At 39.9% G+C, this 21,349-nt stretch overlaps 1 protein-coding gene and 1 long non-coding RNA gene across 3 annotated transcripts in view; one reads left to right on the forward strand and one right to left on the reverse strand.

Annotated features, from left to right (window-relative positions):
• The first annotated feature begins 3,381 nt into the window (after nt 1–3,381).
• On the forward strand, nt 3,382–13,687 carry LOC128319139 (uncharacterized). Its single transcript, XR_008302531.1, has 2 exons — nt 3,382–3,492; nt 12,284–13,687. It is a non-coding gene; the product is annotated as an uncharacterized LOC128319139 (long non-coding RNA).
• Nucleotides 13,688–14,370: 683 nt separating this feature from the next.
• bcl11ba (BCL11 transcription factor B a) overlaps nt 14,371–21,349 on the reverse strand; it is a 55,377-nt gene continuing 48,398 nt past the window's right edge. The window contains exons 3-4 of one of the 2 annotated variants that reach the window (XM_026926840.3): nt 17,920–19,776; nt 14,371–16,388 (exon numbers count right to left, since the gene is read on the reverse strand). In XM_026926840.3, coding sequence (XP_026782641.1) covers nt 16,366–16,388; nt 17,920–19,776 — 1,880 coding nt within the window. In that variant the 3' untranslated portion in view covers nt 14,371–16,365. Of the gene's footprint in view, nt 19,777–21,349 lie in introns of both variants that reach the window. The other variant, XM_026926839.3, reaches the window with a different exon arrangement.

Consider the following 21,349-nt stretch of genomic DNA (forward strand, 5'->3'; position numbering starts at 1 on the left):
CTGGGGAGGAGAAGTGTGCAGGCGAAAGAATGCAGCATCTCTGGGTGAAGAAGACAGAAGGGGGAAATCAATATTCTCATCAGATTCCCAATAAAGAAGGGTCAAAAACAGTGAAAATTCCTCAGCACTGATAAAAACATTCAAGCTGATATATTAACTGGGTCTACGGAGGGTTGTATTTTTCAAATAAGTAAAATAACACCAATTTTAGTGTTTGCAGAGGTGCCAAAATTTACGTTTTATCCATAGCGTTTACAATTTTACAAAATTTCAAGGACATTCTACAACATTAAACGTAACTATAATGAATGAAAAGTAAATGTCGTTCTTTAACAAATAAAAAGAATAATAACTGGCAAATTGGAGTGGTAACAGTTGTCATTGATTATATTCCTATAACAGCATGCCTTGAGTGTTTTATTTCTTGCATAGCTGTTCTTAAATTATGTGCATCATCAGTGTTACTTTAGGTCCTAGCAGTAAATATAACTACAAAGATTCTAGGCTTAAACAATATTCAAAGATTCAAATAATAAACTGAGTCAACTAAGTCATATTGATCAGTTGATTCAGAGTTTGGAGACTCCGTAATCTTTTGGTATTTTTGCGGAATTTGAATATATTTGAAGTTATTTAATACAGCAGGATACCGATACACACTTATACTGCTGCTGCTGAGAGAAAAGCGACAAAGGAGGCTAAATTTGATTCAATTTGATTCATTTTGAAACTCCATTGCTTCATAATCCTGTTGAAGATTAAGGAACCAGCTCTAGCTGTTCTGGGATTTCAACTCTTCTAGAATCTTCTTGTGCTAAGATACCACTTCCAACCCTCAACCAGCATCTCTACACTTCAGCCAAACTCTTCTAATGTCCAGTTCGCTATGTTTCCATTTAAAAATTAACTTAAGACACCAAACTCTACTTAATAAAGCTCTAAATTACAATGGATTTGAGTTTGAGAGGTTAATGTTGGGAAATTCCACAGAAAACAACTGGACCGTCTCTGTATATGCCTCATGAATGTGTGTGTGTGTGTGTGTGTGTGTGTTTCCCCCAGAGGGAGCATTTATAATTACCCACAGTTTTGTGGGCCTTTTTATTGAGTCTCCAGACTGAGGTCCTGCTTTAAGGTTACACCACAGGTCAGGATGGATCTGTTGCTGGATTTGTGTCCAGAATTAAAAAAAAAAAACATGGACATGCAGGCGAAATGAAAATATTATGCTTTCTTTCTTTATCACCACCAGATTAATTTGACTGTCGGACCCTGCAATCAGGCAGCGCCGGCTCCGAAGGGGGTCAATGCCCGAACCTATCAACTGCTGTGATGTGAAATGTGAAAGTGTGACGAGCGCCAGAGAAAGCACTGACTCTATCCATAGCATGCGCTTGCCCAGCCCTTTCAATGGACCACAGGAAGCCCCTTCATGGCTCCAGTAAACATAGTCATCCACATGTTTTCCGATGGGCTCTGAGTGACACGAGCTGACTTATGAGATACAAAGGAGGGAAGTTTCCCCTCAGAAAGCCGTGACAGAGGCTCAAACGGCGACGGGGTGCAGCGGGCTGACCTAAATGACAAGCCACAGTAAAACCAGAGCCCTGCTGAACCTGGTGTTCTTCAAACTCCGAAGGCCTGTGGTGTGTGTGTGTGAGGGTGTGTGTGTGTGAGAGAGGGTGTGTGTGAGGGAGTTGATAGGGCCCGCTTGGCTCAGCACTCTGTATCAAGTTACCAAACATGCCTTTCATGGCCAAATTCTCCGACCAGCCTCTGATCAAAAGGCCACCGAATGAGGGAGAACTGGCAGCTGAAGTTCAATAGCTGTGATAAGTCAGTGTTCATCCAAAACGCAGAGACTAAGAGATGGAGAGAGCGGAGCTGAGAGCTGGGTGGCCAGGTCTGTGAGACAAAAAAATATTAAAACCTGCCAAAACGTGACTATATAAATCCCAGAACTCAATCTGTCTCACCTAACCCACGTATACTTCTTTTAAAATCCAGAATCATGACTATTATTACCACTTACCAGTAACGCAATACCATAAGTAAGGAATAAAACATGTGGGGCATGCTGTTTTAGGAAAATAATCACTGACAGAATGGTGTGATGACACTTAGCACTTTTGTGACACCACGTCATGTCGTATATTACACTAATTTCTCAATAATTATAATTTTATCATTTTTAAAGAAAAATGTGTCAATTTTTATCCACTTATAATTACATTTAATGTTGTGGAACATCCATGAAACAAGTTGTTGCTTACATTCTAACAGCAAGAAACAGTCATTCCATCACCAGCCTCTCCTCATTTCCGCTTGTAAAGTTAATAGAGTAAAAGTAAAATGCAGCTTGTGTTGTTGTTGTTGTTGTTGTTGTTGCTGTTGTTGCTGTTGTTATGGATAAACTGCAAAGACTAAACTCCTCTGTCCTGAAGATGTCGGAAATGTTGGGTTGAGTCACAGCTTTACCTCTGCGAGTGCTGACACTGGAGACTCCTTCCATAAATGTTAAATAAGTATCTCCTTACAGAAAACTTATCAACACTATATCAACAAACTGACACGTTTTTAACATTCGGATTATTATGCCGAGTGTGCACCGTACAAGTCCATGTGTAAGTTGTTACTATAGAAACATATTTATATTGAAATGAGCTCATTAATCAACACCTTCTGACCAATCAGAATCCAGAATTCAACATCGCTTTGGTATAAAACTGGATCATCCATAGACTGAGGTAATTAAGGAATTTGATATAAAATATGATTTTCCTGGTTTTAAAATCATCACCACAATATATTGACTACTAACTAAATATACTTTATTTCTGAAATTATGGAAATTATCAAACGTTTTGGATTGACCATAAACAGTACAAAAGGCAAAATTCTTGTACAAATATAATAATTATCATACATCAGATCATACACACTGAAATAATTCCTCATTAACACTGAAATTAGGACACACTAGTGCTTCATGGCCACACCAGTTACAATGAGTGTGTGTGCGTGTGTGTGCGTGTGTGTGAGCAGAGAATGAACGGAAAAGGCAAAAGTCTTGGTCAGGGTGCCATCAGCCCACGGCTAAAGCTCTCCGGTGTAGAAGTGGGAACGACAGAAAATTAATAGACATCAACATTTTGTATGTATTTTCTGCAAGACAGGTTTATGCCTATCAAGGCCATCTGGTCTTAATAGAACATCAATTGATGTGAACAGGAACAGAGAACAATTTGTTTTCTCGCTGGGGGGCACACACACACACACACACACACACACACACATGGTTTGAGCAAAAGAAAAAAATATCAGTTGGCAGTGCAGCATGGTGGTTTGTCAGTGGGACAACCAGAGGCTACCTGGATCCTTTGTGTGTGTGTGTGTGTGTGTGTGTGTGTGTGTGTGTGTGTGTGTGTGTGTGTGCGCGCGCACGTGTCCTCAGGTTGCAAGTGAATGAAGCGGATACATTCTGTTAAAATGGTAAGCTTACATACTCTACATAATTAGCTAAGCCAAACAGTTAGCTAAACACTGCTTTGTGCTACCATTATCTAATAGTTAGCATAGCTAGCATTACCTCTCCAGCAGGAACTAGCTGGTGTTAAGTATTTAGCTAAGTTCCTTAGCTAATTTTATGTTGTATTCCATTGTATAAGACTACAGGAAATGAAGATGAAAATCATGGTGCTCTTTTAAGAAATTAAAAAAAGCTAGCAAGCTAGCACATGTTAGGCTAAAAGATATATTGTATCATTAAAACCAGTAGCCATGTTTGCTAGCAAGCTAGCTAATATTAGGTAAACTGTTAGGGCCACATAAGGGTAAGCATTTACAGTTGGCACTTTTTTTGAATGTGTGTGTGTGTGTGTGTGCGCGCGTGTGCGCATACTGTATGTGAATTTCCTTTTAAATCAGGGTGTTTGTGTGAATTTCTGTTTAAGTTTGTTTACACAGTTGAGTTGTGTGTGTGCTTCTGTTCATATGTGAATTTCTAATTAAATCTGTGTACAATGTTGATTTGTTTGTTTTTTTTTTATGTATATATGATGCGTATGTGCTTGTATGTGTGTGTGGGAGGGGTGGTGTGTGTTTATGTGCATGTGTGCATATGTGCATGTGTGTATGTGTGTCTGTTCATATGTAAATATCTATTTATGTCAGTGTACACACTTGAGTTTTTGTTTTTGTATGTATATATGGTGTGTGTGTGTGCATCCAGGCGTCTGCTGAGGCGCTTGGCATTGTCTGAGTGTGTGTGTGTGTGTGTGTGTGTGTGTTGGGGGGGTGAATACCCTCAGCCAGCTGGCATCCCGGACTCTTTATACAGCCTGGCTTTTCATATTGTCTGCTCAGTTTACAAATAAACATGGCGAGGGACAGGGCCTACAGCAAACATATCACCGTCCCCGCTGTCCCTGCCGTCTCCGCCATCAATTTCCAAAGCTTGCTTTTTACTTCTTACTGACATCCAAAAAACCGTCAACATCTTGCGAGATGCAGGACGATAGTTAGAATTCAGGCTCGTGTATTATTTTTCATTTCTACCACAGCACTCTTGAATTCTCGATTCTGATTGGTCAGGAGGTGTTGATTTCTTTTTCTATAACAGCAGCTCTGACAGTAGTGCGGTAATTCAAACATAGGTTTATATTAATGCACAGGTTATAATATGTCATTGTTTCTATAGTAACAGCTCATTCACAGAGACTTGTATGGAAAATAATCTACGACTAATAAAAAACGGATTTTAAAAAATGTGGTTATTTAACAAACATTCTGTTTAGAAGGAGTCTCCAGTGTCCGTGCTTTGCAACAGTCAGAAAGTTTTCCTCCATGGGAAAGTTGTCCTTTATGCTCCGTGGCTTCTCTTTAACATGATAAACTTTGTTTTTTTGTCTAATTAAGTTCAAGAGAGGGACAAAAGAGAAGCTGGTAAGGGAACGACTGTTTACAGCTGCTGTAAGTGATAATAGGACCTAACATGTCACGCAACATTAAACGTAATGATAAATGAATAAAAAGTATGATGTGTTGTTCATTAATAAATTGAAAAGTGTAATCGTTAGGAGAAATGAAAAACGTGCCGTTATAGTAAAATTATCAACATCAGGGCAGTAACAGTGACTCTACTTCATCACACATTGATTAATTTCCTATTACAGCACAACACAGAGTGTGTAATTCCTTACTTAGCCTCCGAGTCCTCAGATAGCACTACAGTGAGACCATTAAAGTCCAGATAGGACATGACAAAAGACCTTTTGATTCAGACGCTCTCCTTTAACCTACTCCAACCACACACACACACACACACACAACACACACACAGCCTTTCTTAAAATGAAATAATAGATAGCCGGGTGCATGCTAACCCAATGAGCTACTTTGCCTTAATTACCCCGGGATGAGTGAGTGGCCCCCGAAGCAATCATCTTTGTTTGTTAAAACAGCCGTTATCTGCTTCGGCACAGTCCATAAATAAAACATGGCCGAGATTACAATGTCATGTTACGGAGGACTCCAGACCCTGGGAACTGATCACACCAGAATGAACAAAAACATCCCAGAGCAATGAGAATGCACGCACACACACACATACACACACACACACACACAGGCAAGTCTGTGTGTTATCTGATGGAGGCGTGTGGCTCCTGTCAGTGCTGATGCTGACTGAAGTTTCTGCACATGTAAATAACCTTTTTGCGGTTATTCAAGTTCGCTCTATTGCCATTTGTTTATTACATCGGACTGAGGGATGGAGCAATGGAGGGATGTAGGGACGGGTACGGCCTCCTGCTTCAGGCGGGGAAAAGCAATAAATAACGACCTTTCGTCTGGAATTAGAATCACCAAAGTGTTTCCATGGCTCGACTCTGCCGCACTTATTTATCACAGCGGGGGGGGAGTCACGTCATATGCTGGACATATGGATCCCGGGTTCTGCCCTGGCCTGGGACGCAGGGAAAGTGTGTGATAATGCAAAAGAGAGGCTATGGCTCTTTTGTCTCGTTTTTGTTGTCAACAAAGAGAAACATGTGACTTAAATATAAACATTTGGGAATCTGAGCTGAGTTTCGAGTACTACACACAACCACACACAAATGTTTAGCTATTTTCGTTCTTTCGCTTGGGAAAACTAGCCAATGTGCATAGCTGTGTCTCTTTTTGTAAAAAATATTATTATATTAATATGACTGGTTTATATTTACTTACCATGAGACTTATTGATTTATATTTAAATGTAGATTTAATATTTTAAGCTAAATCGTGGGTAATTTTTAACACATTAAATATGTTTTTGTTTTTAATTTTGTATTTTCATCTTTCCAGTGAGAAGTTAGCAGTTGTATGGCACGCTGACGTCACTGGGGGACATTGTTATTGCTAGCACAGTTACAATGAAGGTTAATAGGAGGGAAAAATGTCAACAATCTCAAACACAAGTGATAAATTCAGGTTTCCTAAGAGCTTCTTTTCTCTTTCACCATTTTCCACTGATGTTCACCGTCATAATAATGAGAAATCTAATGTAGAAGTAGTGGAGACGTTGGTGCAAATCCTGGACTCAAAGTCCCAGAATCCAATGAACCTATCAGCCACAATTGTGTACTACATACATTGATATATTAGTATCTATGTGCGGTATATTGTGGCTGTTAGCGTTAATTACAGTGATGAAGATATAAGGTTATTCCATGTAGGTCATAATTCTGAGAATTTCCAATAAAATATAGTCAAAAAATTTCTAAATTTTCTAATACATTACATAGATCAGGTTCTAAGTTTAGTCAAATGCTAATTTGCACTTTCATTTTATTAATTTCATTTTATTTCCTATTGTATATTAATACATTTGTGTGAAAATATTTTTGTACATCAAACCATTTACAAACTAAATGTACAAAGTTAACGCTGGTAATGCTAATTTTCTTCATCCTCATGTACATATGTTGATAATTTAAATTACCAAGCATGCTCACTGTGCTAGCTATGCCCACAAAACTCCATAAAAGGCAAAGCTCCCAGAGAGCAGCTCAGCTATTGCAGTGTGTCAGCTACGATAGACACACACTAACGCTTCCTCTTTTTTAGGGTGCCATTACTTTTGTCCTAATTCAATCGCGAGTCTTGTCTTAATTTATAGATTTGTTATGGATCACTTTATGACTGAGTTTCACAATATTTTCTTTAAACTGGTGCGTGTGATTGAAGTTAATAAGCGTTTTAAGCGTGATGGCACAATCCGCATTTGCATCGACTACAGTCCCTTATGATTTGAAGCCGCTCAACTGAGGTTGACATTAGTGAGTCACCAAAAAAAAGTAAATTTACACATGCTTAGGAGTGAACTTCATGAATGCTCCTGCGAATGATGTTACGAAGAAATTCCTTCGTATCCAGCGTGATAAACGAGGCCCTGTGGTTGTACATCAGACCGAATACAACCTAGCGCTAAAAATATTTCTGCACCGTAATCAGCGTTTGAGAATCTGCATTGTGGAATTCAGTAACCTGATCAAAATGGCCATCAGTGGTCAGATTGCGGCTCCAATCTCCAGCCTGCGATGTGCTGTAAACCGATTCACAATCACAGCAGATGAATCCAATCAGCGAGGGGTGGTGAAACAATCTAGGTCACTTTTCAAAATGACTGCCACAGGCAATAAGATTAAGGAGCACAGCAATTCGGGGGGAAGACGCAGCACTAACCCCGGCCTGAAAGCACAGCTTTGCGTCTGCTCTCTCTCTCTCACACACACGCACGCACACACATTTTTTTAGACACACACATTTTTCCTGTTCATTTTTTATGATGAGGACATGAAAACGAGGGCATTATATATCTTTGTATCAAAAGTAGATTGATTTCAAATAGAAAACTTTTTCTTTCATACTTCCATACACACACACACTTTCTTTTCCCATTTCCAAAGCTTAACTTCATTGTCTCAAAACCTTTTTTTCTTTCATCTTAAGACAAAGATTTATGTAAATCTTCAGGCCCGGCGTTAATGCGTGGCGCACTGTGAGAAATAGCATCCCTAAATCGCCGTATTGTTGTTGAAAATGACAAGGCAGCCTCCTAATCCCACAATGCGATCATCCAAATGTGTCATAATGCTCTGTGTAGGCAGGCGAATCTGAATATCAAAAAGGCACCTCGCACCTCGCCGGTGCCTTCGGTTGCTCACAGATGTGTGTGTGTGTGTGTGTGTGTATATGTGTGTGTGTGTTTTTAAAGAACAGAAAGCATTTTCACTTAAGGAGAGAAATAAGTGAATTTTGAGTCACTGCTATGGTGTAATCTGAAGAAATTCTTTTCAATAACTTTGCAGTGACACTTTTATTTTAAAGATTACATATTAGGTAGGGTTCTGCAGTTCACTACTGTCTGTGTGTAGTTCCACACATTCTCTCTGTGTCCATACGGGTTTCCTCTAGTTCTCCGGTTTCCTCCCACCTTACAAAAAAAAATGCTCTTAGGTTGATCGATGACACAAAATTTTGTTCACAGCAATTTCCAATTTATATAAAGAAAGACATGTCACACTTTTATCCGTTTATAGTTTCGTTTAATGTTGTGGAACTCCTCGAGACAAAATAGTTCCTGTTATCACTTACGCTATAGCAGCTATGAACTGCTGTTTCCTCAGCAGCCTCTCTGTTTCCTCTGTCTTGAAGTTAATAAGACAAAAAAATGGTGATGTTAGCGAGAAATTGGAAAGAAATTGTAAACTCCTCTTTCCTGAAGACATGTCGGAAAAGTTACAGCTTTACCTCTGACTGTTACAACGTGCTGACACTGGAGACTCCTTCCATGAATGTTAAATAAATGTCTCCTTATAGAAAGCTACATCATTCCAGTGATTACGCACTTTTTTTTTATCTGTTTATGTGAATCATCCACCATTCGAGTCCCTATACAAAACAGTAACATTGCGTTAATTTAAACTACCAAAGCTGCTGTTGTAGAAAATTAATCAACATCTTCTGACCAATCACAATGAAGAATTCAACAGAACTGTGGTATAATAAAGACACACTTTAATCGATTCTTAATGTGTTTTTTATGATTTAACCATTAAAAACACTGATTAGATTTTTTGTTGATTATGTTAGTGGAAGTCTGATTATTGAGAAAATGTAGTCACCCTGCTTCATATCACGTCTCACAAAGCGAGTGTATTACTGCTGTGAAGTATCTCATGTGGTCCTCCAAAACCTGTCGAAATCAGTCGAAGGAAGACACTCGTGGGTTTTTTTTCCTCACATCAGCAGTCGTTTTTCACAGCTTCGGCTGGAGACGGCGCGTTCGTCGAGGCCTCAAATTGATTTGAATGTCTTTGATTAGTTTTCTTGTCATTTGTCATGCTGTCAGACTGAAACGAAGGGAAAAAAGAGGAGAAAGAGAGAGAGAGAGGGAGCTTTTTTGGAAACAGCCATGAAACAGCCATGCCAATCAATTGGACAAGGACAAGTTGGGTGAATAATAGTGGTAATAATTACAACCCAAGTCTGGGGATTCCCCTGATTCGCCATGACTCCCTCATTGAACCGTCCTCCACTGAGACTCTATTTCTGTCCCAGCGTAATTAGGTGAGTCGTCTCGTCGCCCCTCTCCCCCCAGTTTTTTCCCTACTATTCACTTTGAGGTAGGTAGTTTTATTTACTCACACCCTCTTTGAAAAGACCTCCCTGCCTCCCACCCTTCTGTCCGACGGTAAATTCCTGCGTCGTCGCTTTTTCAGGCCCGCCGGGGGATTTTGCGCAGGAGAATAGCCACGTTGATCTGGAAGTCTTAAGAAGTGTCGTACCTGTCAGCACACACACTCTGTAAGCCAAAAAAAAAGGGGCACTTGAAGTTTCCTTTTAATGAGAGAGGAGGTCTGGTATGCTATCAGGGCTCAGCACGAAATAATTCCATACCGTCTGAATGCGTCGCGCGTGTGGCTTTTAATCCCGCCGCTGTTTATGTAATGAAAGTAAGCAAAAGCAGGCTAATGAGAGGCCAGGTTGCATTTTACACACACACACACACACACACACACACACACACACACACACGTGCATGTTTCAGTCATACTATAGATTATACATGTGAAAGTAGAAGCAGCATGTATACACAAAATAGTCCACCAGCATTGTTCAACACACATTCACAAACACACATACAAAATACCTCTGTTAGACACTCACTCCTCTTGTTATCATGTGAATGGATAGGCTAATAGAAATACAGGCCTCTTCAGTCAGATTAAATGAAATACTAACAGCCTCAGTTCACTTTTCCTCGCCTATCTCATTGCCAGTTGTGACAAACACTCCTTTTTCGTGCCTAGATACTGACCTTTCATTGCACCTGGCTGATTTTCATTCTTTTGTCATGCTTGAAAAACATTTTAATCACTGCATTTCACGCTTGTAACCCTAATCAGACATGTTTTTTGGTGAAGCAGATTTTTTTTTCTTTCATTTTTTGGCTGCATATGGTACGTCCATCATAATTTACAATCTCACACTTGTAAATGCATAACAATTTTCATGACTCAAATCATATGAAAATATACACAGGTTACGGTTAAGGGGTGGGGTTTGGGTTCATAAATCTAATCATTCTAAATTTTCCAATCATGTATTTTCCAAAAAAAAATTGTAATGTCTCGGTATGTCATTTAAAAAAGGAGGGTTATAAATAGTAGACCATTTTCTTCAAATAAAAGAAGAACCGTGACAAGTTCTCCAAGAACAACCAGAGGACAACCAAATTATGATTTGTATTACGTCACATGCTGTAATAGGAAGAATAATCAACGACGGTGTGGTGTGATGCAGCACGATGTGAAGCGGAGTTACTGTTACCATCCTAAACGTGACTGTTTTCCAATAACAACACAAGTCTTTTATTCCTCTTAATCTACAGTTAATTATTTATTAGTTATTTATTTAAAAACAACAAACTATACTTTTTATCCATTTATAGTTACATTCAATGTTGTGGAATGTCCGTGAAACGTTAGTTCTTTACGTTATAGCAGCTATAAAAGGGTCGTTCCCTCACCAGCAGCTTGTCATGCAGCCGCAAAGCGTAAACTCCTGTTGCGAAGCACTGACACTGGAGACTCCTTTCTAAAACGTTGAACACAGAATGTTTGCCTTTGTGAAATAACATCACATTTTTTAAAAATCAGTTTATTATTAGTCGTAGATTATTTTCCATACAAGTCCCTGTGAATGAGCTGTTACTATAGAAACGATAAGCTTTCCCTCTGTTACAAAGCACTGACACTGGAGACTCCTTCCATTAATGTTAAATAAATGTGTCCTCAAAGAAAACATTTACTACATTTTAAAATCTGCTTATTATTAGTCTTGTGTAAGTTGTTACTTTAGAAATGATACCATTATAGAACGAATGTAAACCTACTGTCAGAACTGCTGTTACAGAAAATTAATCAACATCTTCTGACCAATGAGAATCGAGAATTCAGCAGAACTGTGATATAAAAGTGTAGAAAGAGTAGAAAGTTAAAGTAGTGAGAGGTAAAGGAGTGGATTGAACTGTGAACATGTCAGATGTTTAATCTGATAAAGAAAGTGGAACAGTACGATGAGGACTCTGAGTTCCTCTGCTCACTTGGACTCGTCCTGATGCCTACTGGCTTACACATGACTCAAGTGGAATGTGAGGAGAGAGCCAGAGTCGCCTTCCCTCCCTCCTTCTCTCTCTCTCTCTCTCTCTCTCATTTTACTGGGAATAATCCCCCCTATGGGGGACTTCAAAGTGCAGGCCAGTCAGGGATAGGCTTAATTACCCTTTTGCCTTGAAACTGATGCCAAATCAAGACTCGTCCTGATTCTCGGTTCTGTCTCAACATGCCTCATTTTCAACCTGGCTTCCATTTTTCCATGTTTGTTTTTGGAGGTTGGGTGAAAAAAAAAAAAAGAAAAGAAAACTTGACCCCAAATCCAGCGCAAAGGATTTTCACAGGTGTCTTCTCGTTTAATAGTGCCTTTTGTTTTCATTGAATTGTCGTTGATTGGTTTAAAGATTTGCGCCTCTCGTTCTGTTGATTTATGATAAGCAATTTTTCAGCCAAAGATGAAGTTAGAGTCAATAACCAGAGGGGAAAACTATTAAAAAATAAAAACATAACTGTATAGGTGCGACAGTGTGATGTGATTTATGACCCACAGTGCTTTTGTTTAAGATGAGAAAAAAAACAGTCTACTTTGGTACGTTGAGTTCTTCTCTCTTTCTCTCCATTAGTGTGTGCTTCTGATGTCAGATGAGGACGTGGAGTCCTTTTTTTTCTGCTGAGTGAAGTGTGAAAGCCCCGTGGGCTAAGCTGGGAGGATGTTTGATGGCTGACCGAGGGGAACGGTGTATTTAACACCGCCGAGAGTTGAGCATGAGCAGGGGCTTAATGATGGGATGAGCGCTAATTCAGCGCCCAGCGCCTGCCAGCTATCGGGCACCTGCGGAGCCCAGCGTCACTCAGAGAGGATCCGTGTCCCTCCATCTCACACTCACACCGCTGAACGTCAAAGGTACTTTCTACAAAATGGCCTCAGATGGCTATCATGCTCTCTCACACACTTTTTCCCATGGAGCTTAGTGAGACCATTTGAAATGTTTGTGGTGTGTTTTGCTGTTTCCTCTCCATGGTGTGACCTCGGGGTTAAGTTTGTGTATTTCCATAAAGCATCACAAAACACACACACACACACACAGACACACGATTAATCCTAGATCTAATCTGCCCACTTTCCTTTATTTATACATTATTGTCTCTTTAGTAACAACTTCGGCAGACACTCCACATATATGGTTTTAAAAAAAAATTGTGTAACTGTTGTTATAGTGAGTTTTCTGTAAGGACATTTACGGAAGGAGTCTCCAGTGTCAGAGTCAGTAAAGCTGTAACTTTACGTTTTCAGACATCTTCAGGACAGAGGAGTTTACACTTTGCAGTTTCTCAGTAACATGACAAGCTTAGTTTTTTTATATTATTAAGAGAGCGATAAAAAGATACTGAGACTGTTTATAGCTGCTGTAACATAAGTGAGAACAGGCACTAACTTGATTTGTGTACTTAAATGTAACTATAAATGCATAAAAATATGACATGGCATTCATTAATAAATAACAACTTGTAATTGTTAGCAAATTGCTGTGTTATAAGAGAAATAAAACAACACAGGATGTGCTGTTGTAGGAAAATAATCTACTTCAGGGTGGTACCAGTAACTGTGCGTTGCATTTGGTTGCATCGCACCACCTCATCTTTGATTATTTTCCTACAACAGCATGCCTCATTGTGTTTTACTCCATACTTAATGTGGTGCATCACTCTCTGGACAGTGCTATTCATTAAGCGTACCATTATTTACACTCACTAATAACTACATTTAGCCACTATTGGTGAAGACATGTACTTTGCACTCTTTGCATTTGTTATTAGTGACATTCCGTTGTTGATTTTTTAATGTATTTGTCCCTTTGTGCCCAATTGAAAATATCCCTTTGTAAAGGTAAACCTCTTATTCCTCATGGAATTAAAAAAAGGCTTGTATTATGCACTTTGGACTTTGGATGCCAGTCCATCACAGTTGAAATCTTCATAAAATTATGATCATTTTAAAACATTAAAATTTAATTTTTTTCATTTTATTTTGGTGGGTTGTTTATTTATTTTTATGCTGTTTTATTATGGATGTATAATACTATCTACAGGCTTCTAGTTAAATATAATGTATCATATATCATACACTCAGACATTAGCTGAAATCTTGGGGGGGAAATGGTTGTTTCTTTCCAAACATTCATTCATTCATTCATTCACTTAACATTTGTTTGTTTTTTATCTTTTTCCTATTTACTATATCTATAGATATAGTTTACATTTATTAATTTTATTTTTATGGGTTTTTTTCTATTATATATGTGTATATAAAGTCTATAAATGTCTACAGATCTTAAATTGGCTAACAGTGGGCAGCTTATATATATATATATATATGTTTGAAAATATCCATGCTATGACTGTTGTTTCTGTGTGAGTGTGGTCAGGCCGAGTGACTCCTAATTGCAGCCTCTGGTTTGAGGCAAAGACTTTGATCATATATGGAAGTGAAACTCATATACTGATGTGTATATGTGTATGTATTATCTAGTGTTATACCATAGATAGACAGATAAATAGATAGATGGATAGATGTAGATATCAGTCTGTCTAGACACCCACAAGTGCACACCGAGTGAGAATTCATGAAGTGTTTTTTTTTTTTTTTTTTTTTACTTGTTGGAAAGAAAATGATGACACAAAAGAGCAAAAATGAGTTAGACAAGTAAAACAGTTTGTATTTGTGCTCTATTCTTCTCATGCTAAGAGAGCTGCACGTTGCAGGCTCCGTACAGAACCGCGTTTTTACACTCAGAATCGAACACACAGGGCTGGGGGTGGAAGGGCGAACAGGTAAAAGACAGGCTGCTCCCGGGCCACTCCCAACACACACAAAGAAAACCAAAAAGCAAAAAGTCTGGGTAAGCATTTAAAAAAAATATTTACAACCAATATAATAGTGAGCAAAAACATTTACTGTCATATATGCAGCTACAGTAAAAGGCCGTCGAACAACCTTTCAATCCCTTCTATACAGGTTTCATATTCAGAAATGCAAAATGCTTCCCGTTTTATCCTGCCCAAAATTAAAAATGGATCTACCGTGGCAGCTCAGGGGGCGACGTCGCATCGCAAGGTCCAAACATTTCGAGCCCCGTTACAAAGACATATATTGTCTTTAAGAGAATCCATTCCAGCTTAAATAAAAACATACAGATGACAAGGATTGTTTTTTTTCCTGCAAAGTATTAATGTTTGGGGGGAATCATCCTGACATCATCATCATCATCATCATCATCACAGGCCCTTCAGCCTATGAGCTCAATTTTGCAGTTCTCTTTTTAATTAATTTGTCTTTATTTTCTCACACCCAAGGCAGAAAGCTACGAAAAACTCAAGACTTTTACAGTTACAGTGACAAAAAAAAAAAAAAAAAAAAAAAAGAATCGAGACCCACCATTTAAATTGGACTGCAAAATTAAACAAACAAAAAAAATCATTAAAAAAAACTTTTTTTTTTCCTTTTTTTTTTGTAAAATGCCCAGGCATTCTCCAATATTACAAATACTGGTATACTTTTACAGTAAACAAGAAAAAAAATGTAATATATATATTTATATTTATATATTTATATATATATACTAAAACCCCGTCACCAAAAAACCAATATACACATAGCCACTGTGGCATTCAGAGAAACTTTATAAGCAAAAATAAAAAAAAAACAAAAAAAAAACAACCAAAAACGAAAAAATACTTGTTTGTTTAAAACACACATACACAGAAATATCATTTTACCCTTGTACTTGTTTCAATACTGTAAACGTATTTTAAGACAGAGTGCACTAAAGTCTTTTTTTTTTTAGTTTCTGTAGTTCCTGATGTTCGTCCAGTCTCTTCCTTGTCTATTTGTAGCAAAAAAAAATGTAAAAAAAAAAAAAAACTTCTGGAAAACAATGTACAGTTTTTACCAAGGGATTCCATCGTATCCTGAAGTGAAGAAATATACATATATAAGTCTATAATGTGTGTGTGTTTGTGCTATATGTACATATGCATACATATCTACAAACACAGACACATCACTATTGTGCTGTTTACGCTTTATCAAGAATCTTTATTCAAGAATTATTTATGATCGCTGATTCGTTCCTTTTTTAGAAGCAGATTAAATCTACGGACATATTTTTTTTTTGCACAAAAAAAAAAACGTTGCATTTTGTCTTTTGCGAGACAATAAATAGGAAGATCAGTATTCAGTATTCAAGGCACACTCATGTCAAATTGATGCGGCAGTACAAAAACCGTCCAAATAAATTAATTTCACTTTTATAGTGCCGGTGTTGTGAAAGCCAAGCCTTGCAACACGGGCACTTGAATCTCAGATGATCCCTTTCGCAAAACTAAAAATCCTTTTTCCGCGTAATTTCTTGCTCAGAAGCCGTTTTCTCCGTGAAGTCGTGAATGCACAAAACAAATCATAAAGTGCGGGGACGAACTGCAAAGAGATGCGGCTGATTTCTCTCTTCTTTTTCTTCTTCTGTCTTTTTTTAACCATGATATCTCCTCGATTCTATAAACTGTTGGCCCTCGTGTGGTAAAATACGAATCGAGGTTGTGATTTAGGTGATGGGAGTGATCGTTGAGAGAAAAAAAAGGGGGGGGGAGGAAAGGAAAGGGGAGCTTTAAAAAATTCAGCTGCGCATTCTTTATGCGTGTTGCTACTTCAACTACACATCACAGGAAGTCCTGAATGAGAAGAGAGAAAGAAAAAGAAAGTCTTACTGTTTTCGCTTAAACAGATTAAAACATATTTTTTTTCCGTGCATACGACTTGTGTATGTATTCACCTTTACAGTACATTTTAAATTTAATTCTCAAAATGATTGCAAATTGGTATATACATAAAAATGCACTTTGACATATGATTAATGAGTGTATGACTGAATCTTTCTGCTAATCTGGCTAAATCGCTTCAACATTTCGCCCCAAACGTTCATCAATGTACATCAAATCATTAGAATCAGAGGTGCTAGCTAAGATAATAAATAGTATTTCTCCTGCATAATCTTCGATATCAACCCATATAAGACCGTATGGCTGTCTGTGGAATGTCAGTGTGGTTATAATTATCCACGTTGATGTAAAAACATAGCGCTAGTCATAGCTAGGTAGGTAGTCGCGTTGATAGTCGGAGTTTGCTCTAGCCATCCTGCTCAGGAAATGTTGGAGCAAACGACTTGGAGAAACGAGCAACCAAAGAGTCAGCATTAGAGAAGAGAAAAGAAAAAGACCTGTTGTCATTAATTACGGTCGTACACTTTTTAGCATCTGAGCAAGAACTGAAGCAAAATTTTTGCTTTATTGGTCTTGTCTGGATTGGTACTTAGTACCAGAACTACCTTTCTTCTCTGCGTTAAGTAGAACCCGAGCTCCACAATCCTCCAGATTTACTGTCACATCCGACATTCAGTGCTACATTTCCAATTAGATTGACATGTCTGAAATCAGTTCACGCTACAAAGTCTAAGGATTGTTGTCCGCTTATATCCTAATATGACTAATCAAACAAACAAACAAACAAACAAAAGATAGCTTTCTCAGTTTCTTTAAAAATCGAAGATTGAACCCGGCTTCTCTTCAAGAAATTACATGTAGCTTAAATATACAATTTCATGAGCAGCGGCCTAAAAATCTCTCAAATTGTACTCTGTTGTGGATAAAAATTAAATCTCAGGTTTTTGTTTTGTCTGGGTTTAAAAACAACAACAAAAAAAATCACAGCATTTGAATTTAAAAGTAAGACAATGAACAAAAAAAAGAAAGAAAAATGCACCTGCACATGCCAAAACATTACGAAATCCAATAAATACAGAAATTATTGCACAGTTAAAGGCTCCATTTAAACATCATCTAATTCGTCCATTATTAGACTGACAGACTGAAAAAAAAAATGCCAAATTAGGCAGTTTAGACCCGCTCCAATTTCCCTTAGCTTCTGTCTTTTTTCTCAGATGGCAGTTTCTTAGGCAAATCTAATTCAAATCATCATTATTATTATTATTTGAAAAGGAAAACAAACAGAGTATCCAGCTACCCTTTTTTATATTCAAGGAATTGTGAGGCAAAATGGGAAATCTGGCTTAGCTTCTCTCAGCTTGTTCAATTTTGACCTCGTTCGTCATCAAATGTTCGCCATGCCACTTTTTCATGTGTTTCTCTAGCGTGCTGTAGACGCTAAAGGGCATTTGGCAAATGTCACAGCGGTACACTTCCTTACCGAGCTGCCCGTGCGTCTTCATGTGGCGGGTGAGCTTGCTGCTCTGCGCGCAGGCATAGTTGCACAGCTCGCACTTGTAGGGCCTCTCACCCGTGTGGCTGCGCCGGTGCACCGTCAAGTTGCTGCAGTTCTTGAAAACCTTGCCACAGAATTCACACGTGTCGCTGCGCCGGCTCTCTTTAGAGCTAGGACGTCCTGGTCCCGGGCCTCCAGACAGATGAGGCGTGCTGCCACCGCTGGCAGTGCCACTGCGTCCAGAAAGGCCCCCATCCAGCAGGTCCCCAGGAGGAGTAGAGAACCGTAGGCTGCCATTTTCTGACGAGTGCTCGGAGGAGGTGGCGAAAGGCGATTGTCTGGAATCAGTGAAGCCAAGGAAGGGGTCTTTGATGAAGTGCCGTGACGCTGCATAACCCACCAGCCATTGGGAGTAGACGTTCTCTGAGGGGATTAGAGACGCTGGGGGCATGTCCAAGTCTTTCTCTATTTTGATCCTTTTGGAGGTGTTGGAGAGGCTGGGACTGGTGATAGGGGTGGGCTTGCGGGGGAACAGGCCTGAGAAAGAATCGCCCGAGCCACAGTTCCTGCCGTTCACGGTGGCCCGCTCCACATGATCCATTTCCTCCACCACCGAGTCCTCATCTCCTGTGTCTCTCTGTCCATCAGAGCCCCTCTTTGAGAAGGGAAGCCTTTTACGATTGTCAACGATCAAGTTATTGTACTGCTGAATAGAGTTCAGCCCCACATTGTCTACCATTTTACCCAAGGAGAGGCTCTTCTCATCATTTGGGGGTTTGGAGCCATTCTCCCTGTTACGGCTTAACTCCGAGTCCATACTGAAATTTGACTCAGGCCTACTCTCATTCTCTAGTTCCTCCTCTTCTTCCTCCTCTTCCTCTTCTTCATTCTCTGGCCCTATTCCCTCGCCTTGGAAGTCACCATCCCTGTTCTTCATGGGATCTCCTGTGACATCGCTAGTACCTGGCTCAGGTGAACTGGTAGTAGAGAGGCCATCATCTGAGCGACCTGTCACTGAGCCAGGTTTGTGCATGTGGGTCTTCATGTGGCGCTTCAGCTTGCTGGCTTGAGAACAGGCGTGATCACAAAGCTGGCACTTATAAGGCTTCTCACCTGTGTGGCTTCGCCGGTGCACTATCAGGTTGCTCTGGAACTTGAAGGTCTTCCCACAGAATTCACAGGATTTGCTCTTGTCCTGTGTCTGAGGTGGTGTGGTGCTGTTTGGGGGTATTGGCGGCAGTGGAGGAGTGCTCAGGAAGGGTGACTTGCGGTTAGGCTGGAAGGGGTTGGGATTGAGCAGGCGGTGCATAGGGTTGGCACGACTGGGTGAGAGCGGAGGGGTGGAGTTGTTGTTGCCCGCCAGCTCTCGCAGACGACGCGAGAAATCCATGGACTGGGTCTCCATGGCCATGGGTGTCAAGCGCATCACTCTCTCGAAGGCACTGGGATGCTGGGAAATCAAACCCATTTCCTCGGCGCTAAGGCGTTCCAGGCGATGGGGATCTAGATGGTGGCGTGGAGGGGGGCTAACAAAGGGGGGTGTGTTTGGGAGACGGTTCTCAACAAAGCCCGGTGTGGGTTCTCGGAGCAGCGGCCCGGTCATCCGGAGCAGATGGAATGGGTTGTTGTCCCCTAAGAAGTTGGTCAGAGGGGACTGGGGTATGGACTCAGCACCAATTGGAGGAGGAAGAGTGATCCGGGGAGTAAGCGAAGTGTTGGAGCCATTGGGTTCCAGGTAGATACGGATCCCATGGGTGTTCTGGGCATGCTGAAGGAGGAACCAGGCGCTGGGGAAGGGTTGCTTGCATGTTGTGCATATGTAGCTCGAAGGTTCATCTCTACCTGCAAGCAAGAAGAAGACAAGAAAAAGAGAAGCTTTTAGTCATCTGTGTCTAAATAAAGAAACATTTAACAATGGTCTTAAAAACTGTGGGAAATTCTGTGTGTGCTAGCATGGCTTTTACATAAAGCGTGTAGTCTCAGAGCAAAGCGATGGGATGTTTCAAAGAACAAGCTTCGCTCTGGGGCATTTGACATGCTTCAAAATTTGCCTCACACCCTGGGCAATAGGCACGGTCTCACTCATCACGATGCCCTGTGAAGAGCACTGCACACACTTGACAAGCTCGTGACAAGAGCATTTCCATACTCGGGCTCTGATGGGTTAGCACTGTGGGAACATGACATCTCCTATAGCAACTCGTCTTTAATCTTCCCCCTCGCAAATGACGGAATTATTAGTGCTGCACATTCTAAACTCGGAAACCCCTCGGAGCATCGAGGCCGTCCTAGGATGCCAAAGTAATATGGCACTAAATTGCAAAAGAACAACTTAAACTGTGATTTAAGGGACTTTTATCACTATCAAACAAATAAACTTGTCCCCTCCAGGAAACAAATAAAAAAGACAAAAAAATGGGTCCATCAAGATAAATGGTTTCTAATAAAGAAGGGAAAATACTTGCTGAGATTTAAGAGGCTGTGAGGGGAAAAAATCTTGCTAAGTTTGTTATTCCGTGTCAAGGTCTTTGGCATTTAAAGTAGCTTAAGGGTATTATTTGCTCTTCCATTAAGAATTTCTCTGATGTTTTTTTTTCTATTATTGCGTCCCCTGAAAAGCCGTCCACCCTTTTAATAACACCACATTAGCAGAACTTTTTAACCAAACACGCTGTTCTCTTGAGTACAAAATATTGCTCGGAAACAATTCCTCGGCATGGTGTGGAATGGCAAATTAACCACCAAATTGACCTCACACTCTTCCTCCTAGCGTTTTAAAAGCAATTATTTGTTAAAATTAAAACCCCCAGTCACAGTGTTTTGATGTGTTTTTGCAAAACGGTTGCATTCCAGTAGGGGAGGAAAATCATGATCAGATCTTTAATATGTGTGTGTGTGTATGTGCGCCATGTTAGCAGGGGTGCTACTAGCCCCTTCTGTACCTTTAACTACACATGACTAATTGATGAAGGTGCAGGACGAGTGCACAGGTCCACCAATGCAAAGGGGACTCGTTACGGCGGCAGCACAAACAAGGCGTCTATAGCGAGCGTACAGTGAAAAAGGATGCTAAACAGTCAGGCTCGCTCCTGAGGGACCTCTAAAAAAAAAAAAAAAAAAAAAAAAGATACACCGAGTGGAAATGGTAATTGTGTGCCCGGAAACGAGTTCCATTTATTTACGAAATGAAAGCTTGGTGTTCTGACCTAATGCGCCAATTTAATACATGCAGGAAAACATATGCTGCTGTAATTGTTCGGGTGTTTGATTCCGCGTGCGTGTTTATGAGTGTTTTCCTTGAATGCATCACTGTGTGCGTGTGTGTGTGTGCATGTGTGTGTATGAGTGTGTGCGTACGCGACCAGAACAATAGGACCACAGTGCACACTCAGCCGAGAGGAGTGAGGACAGGGCT

This window comes from Pangasianodon hypophthalmus, chromosome 10, assembly GCF_027358585.1.
Source record: "Pangasianodon hypophthalmus isolate fPanHyp1 chromosome 10, fPanHyp1.pri, whole genome shotgun sequence".
In the NCBI taxonomy this organism is placed as follows: Eukaryota; Metazoa; Chordata; class Actinopteri; order Siluriformes; family Pangasiidae; genus Pangasianodon; species Pangasianodon hypophthalmus.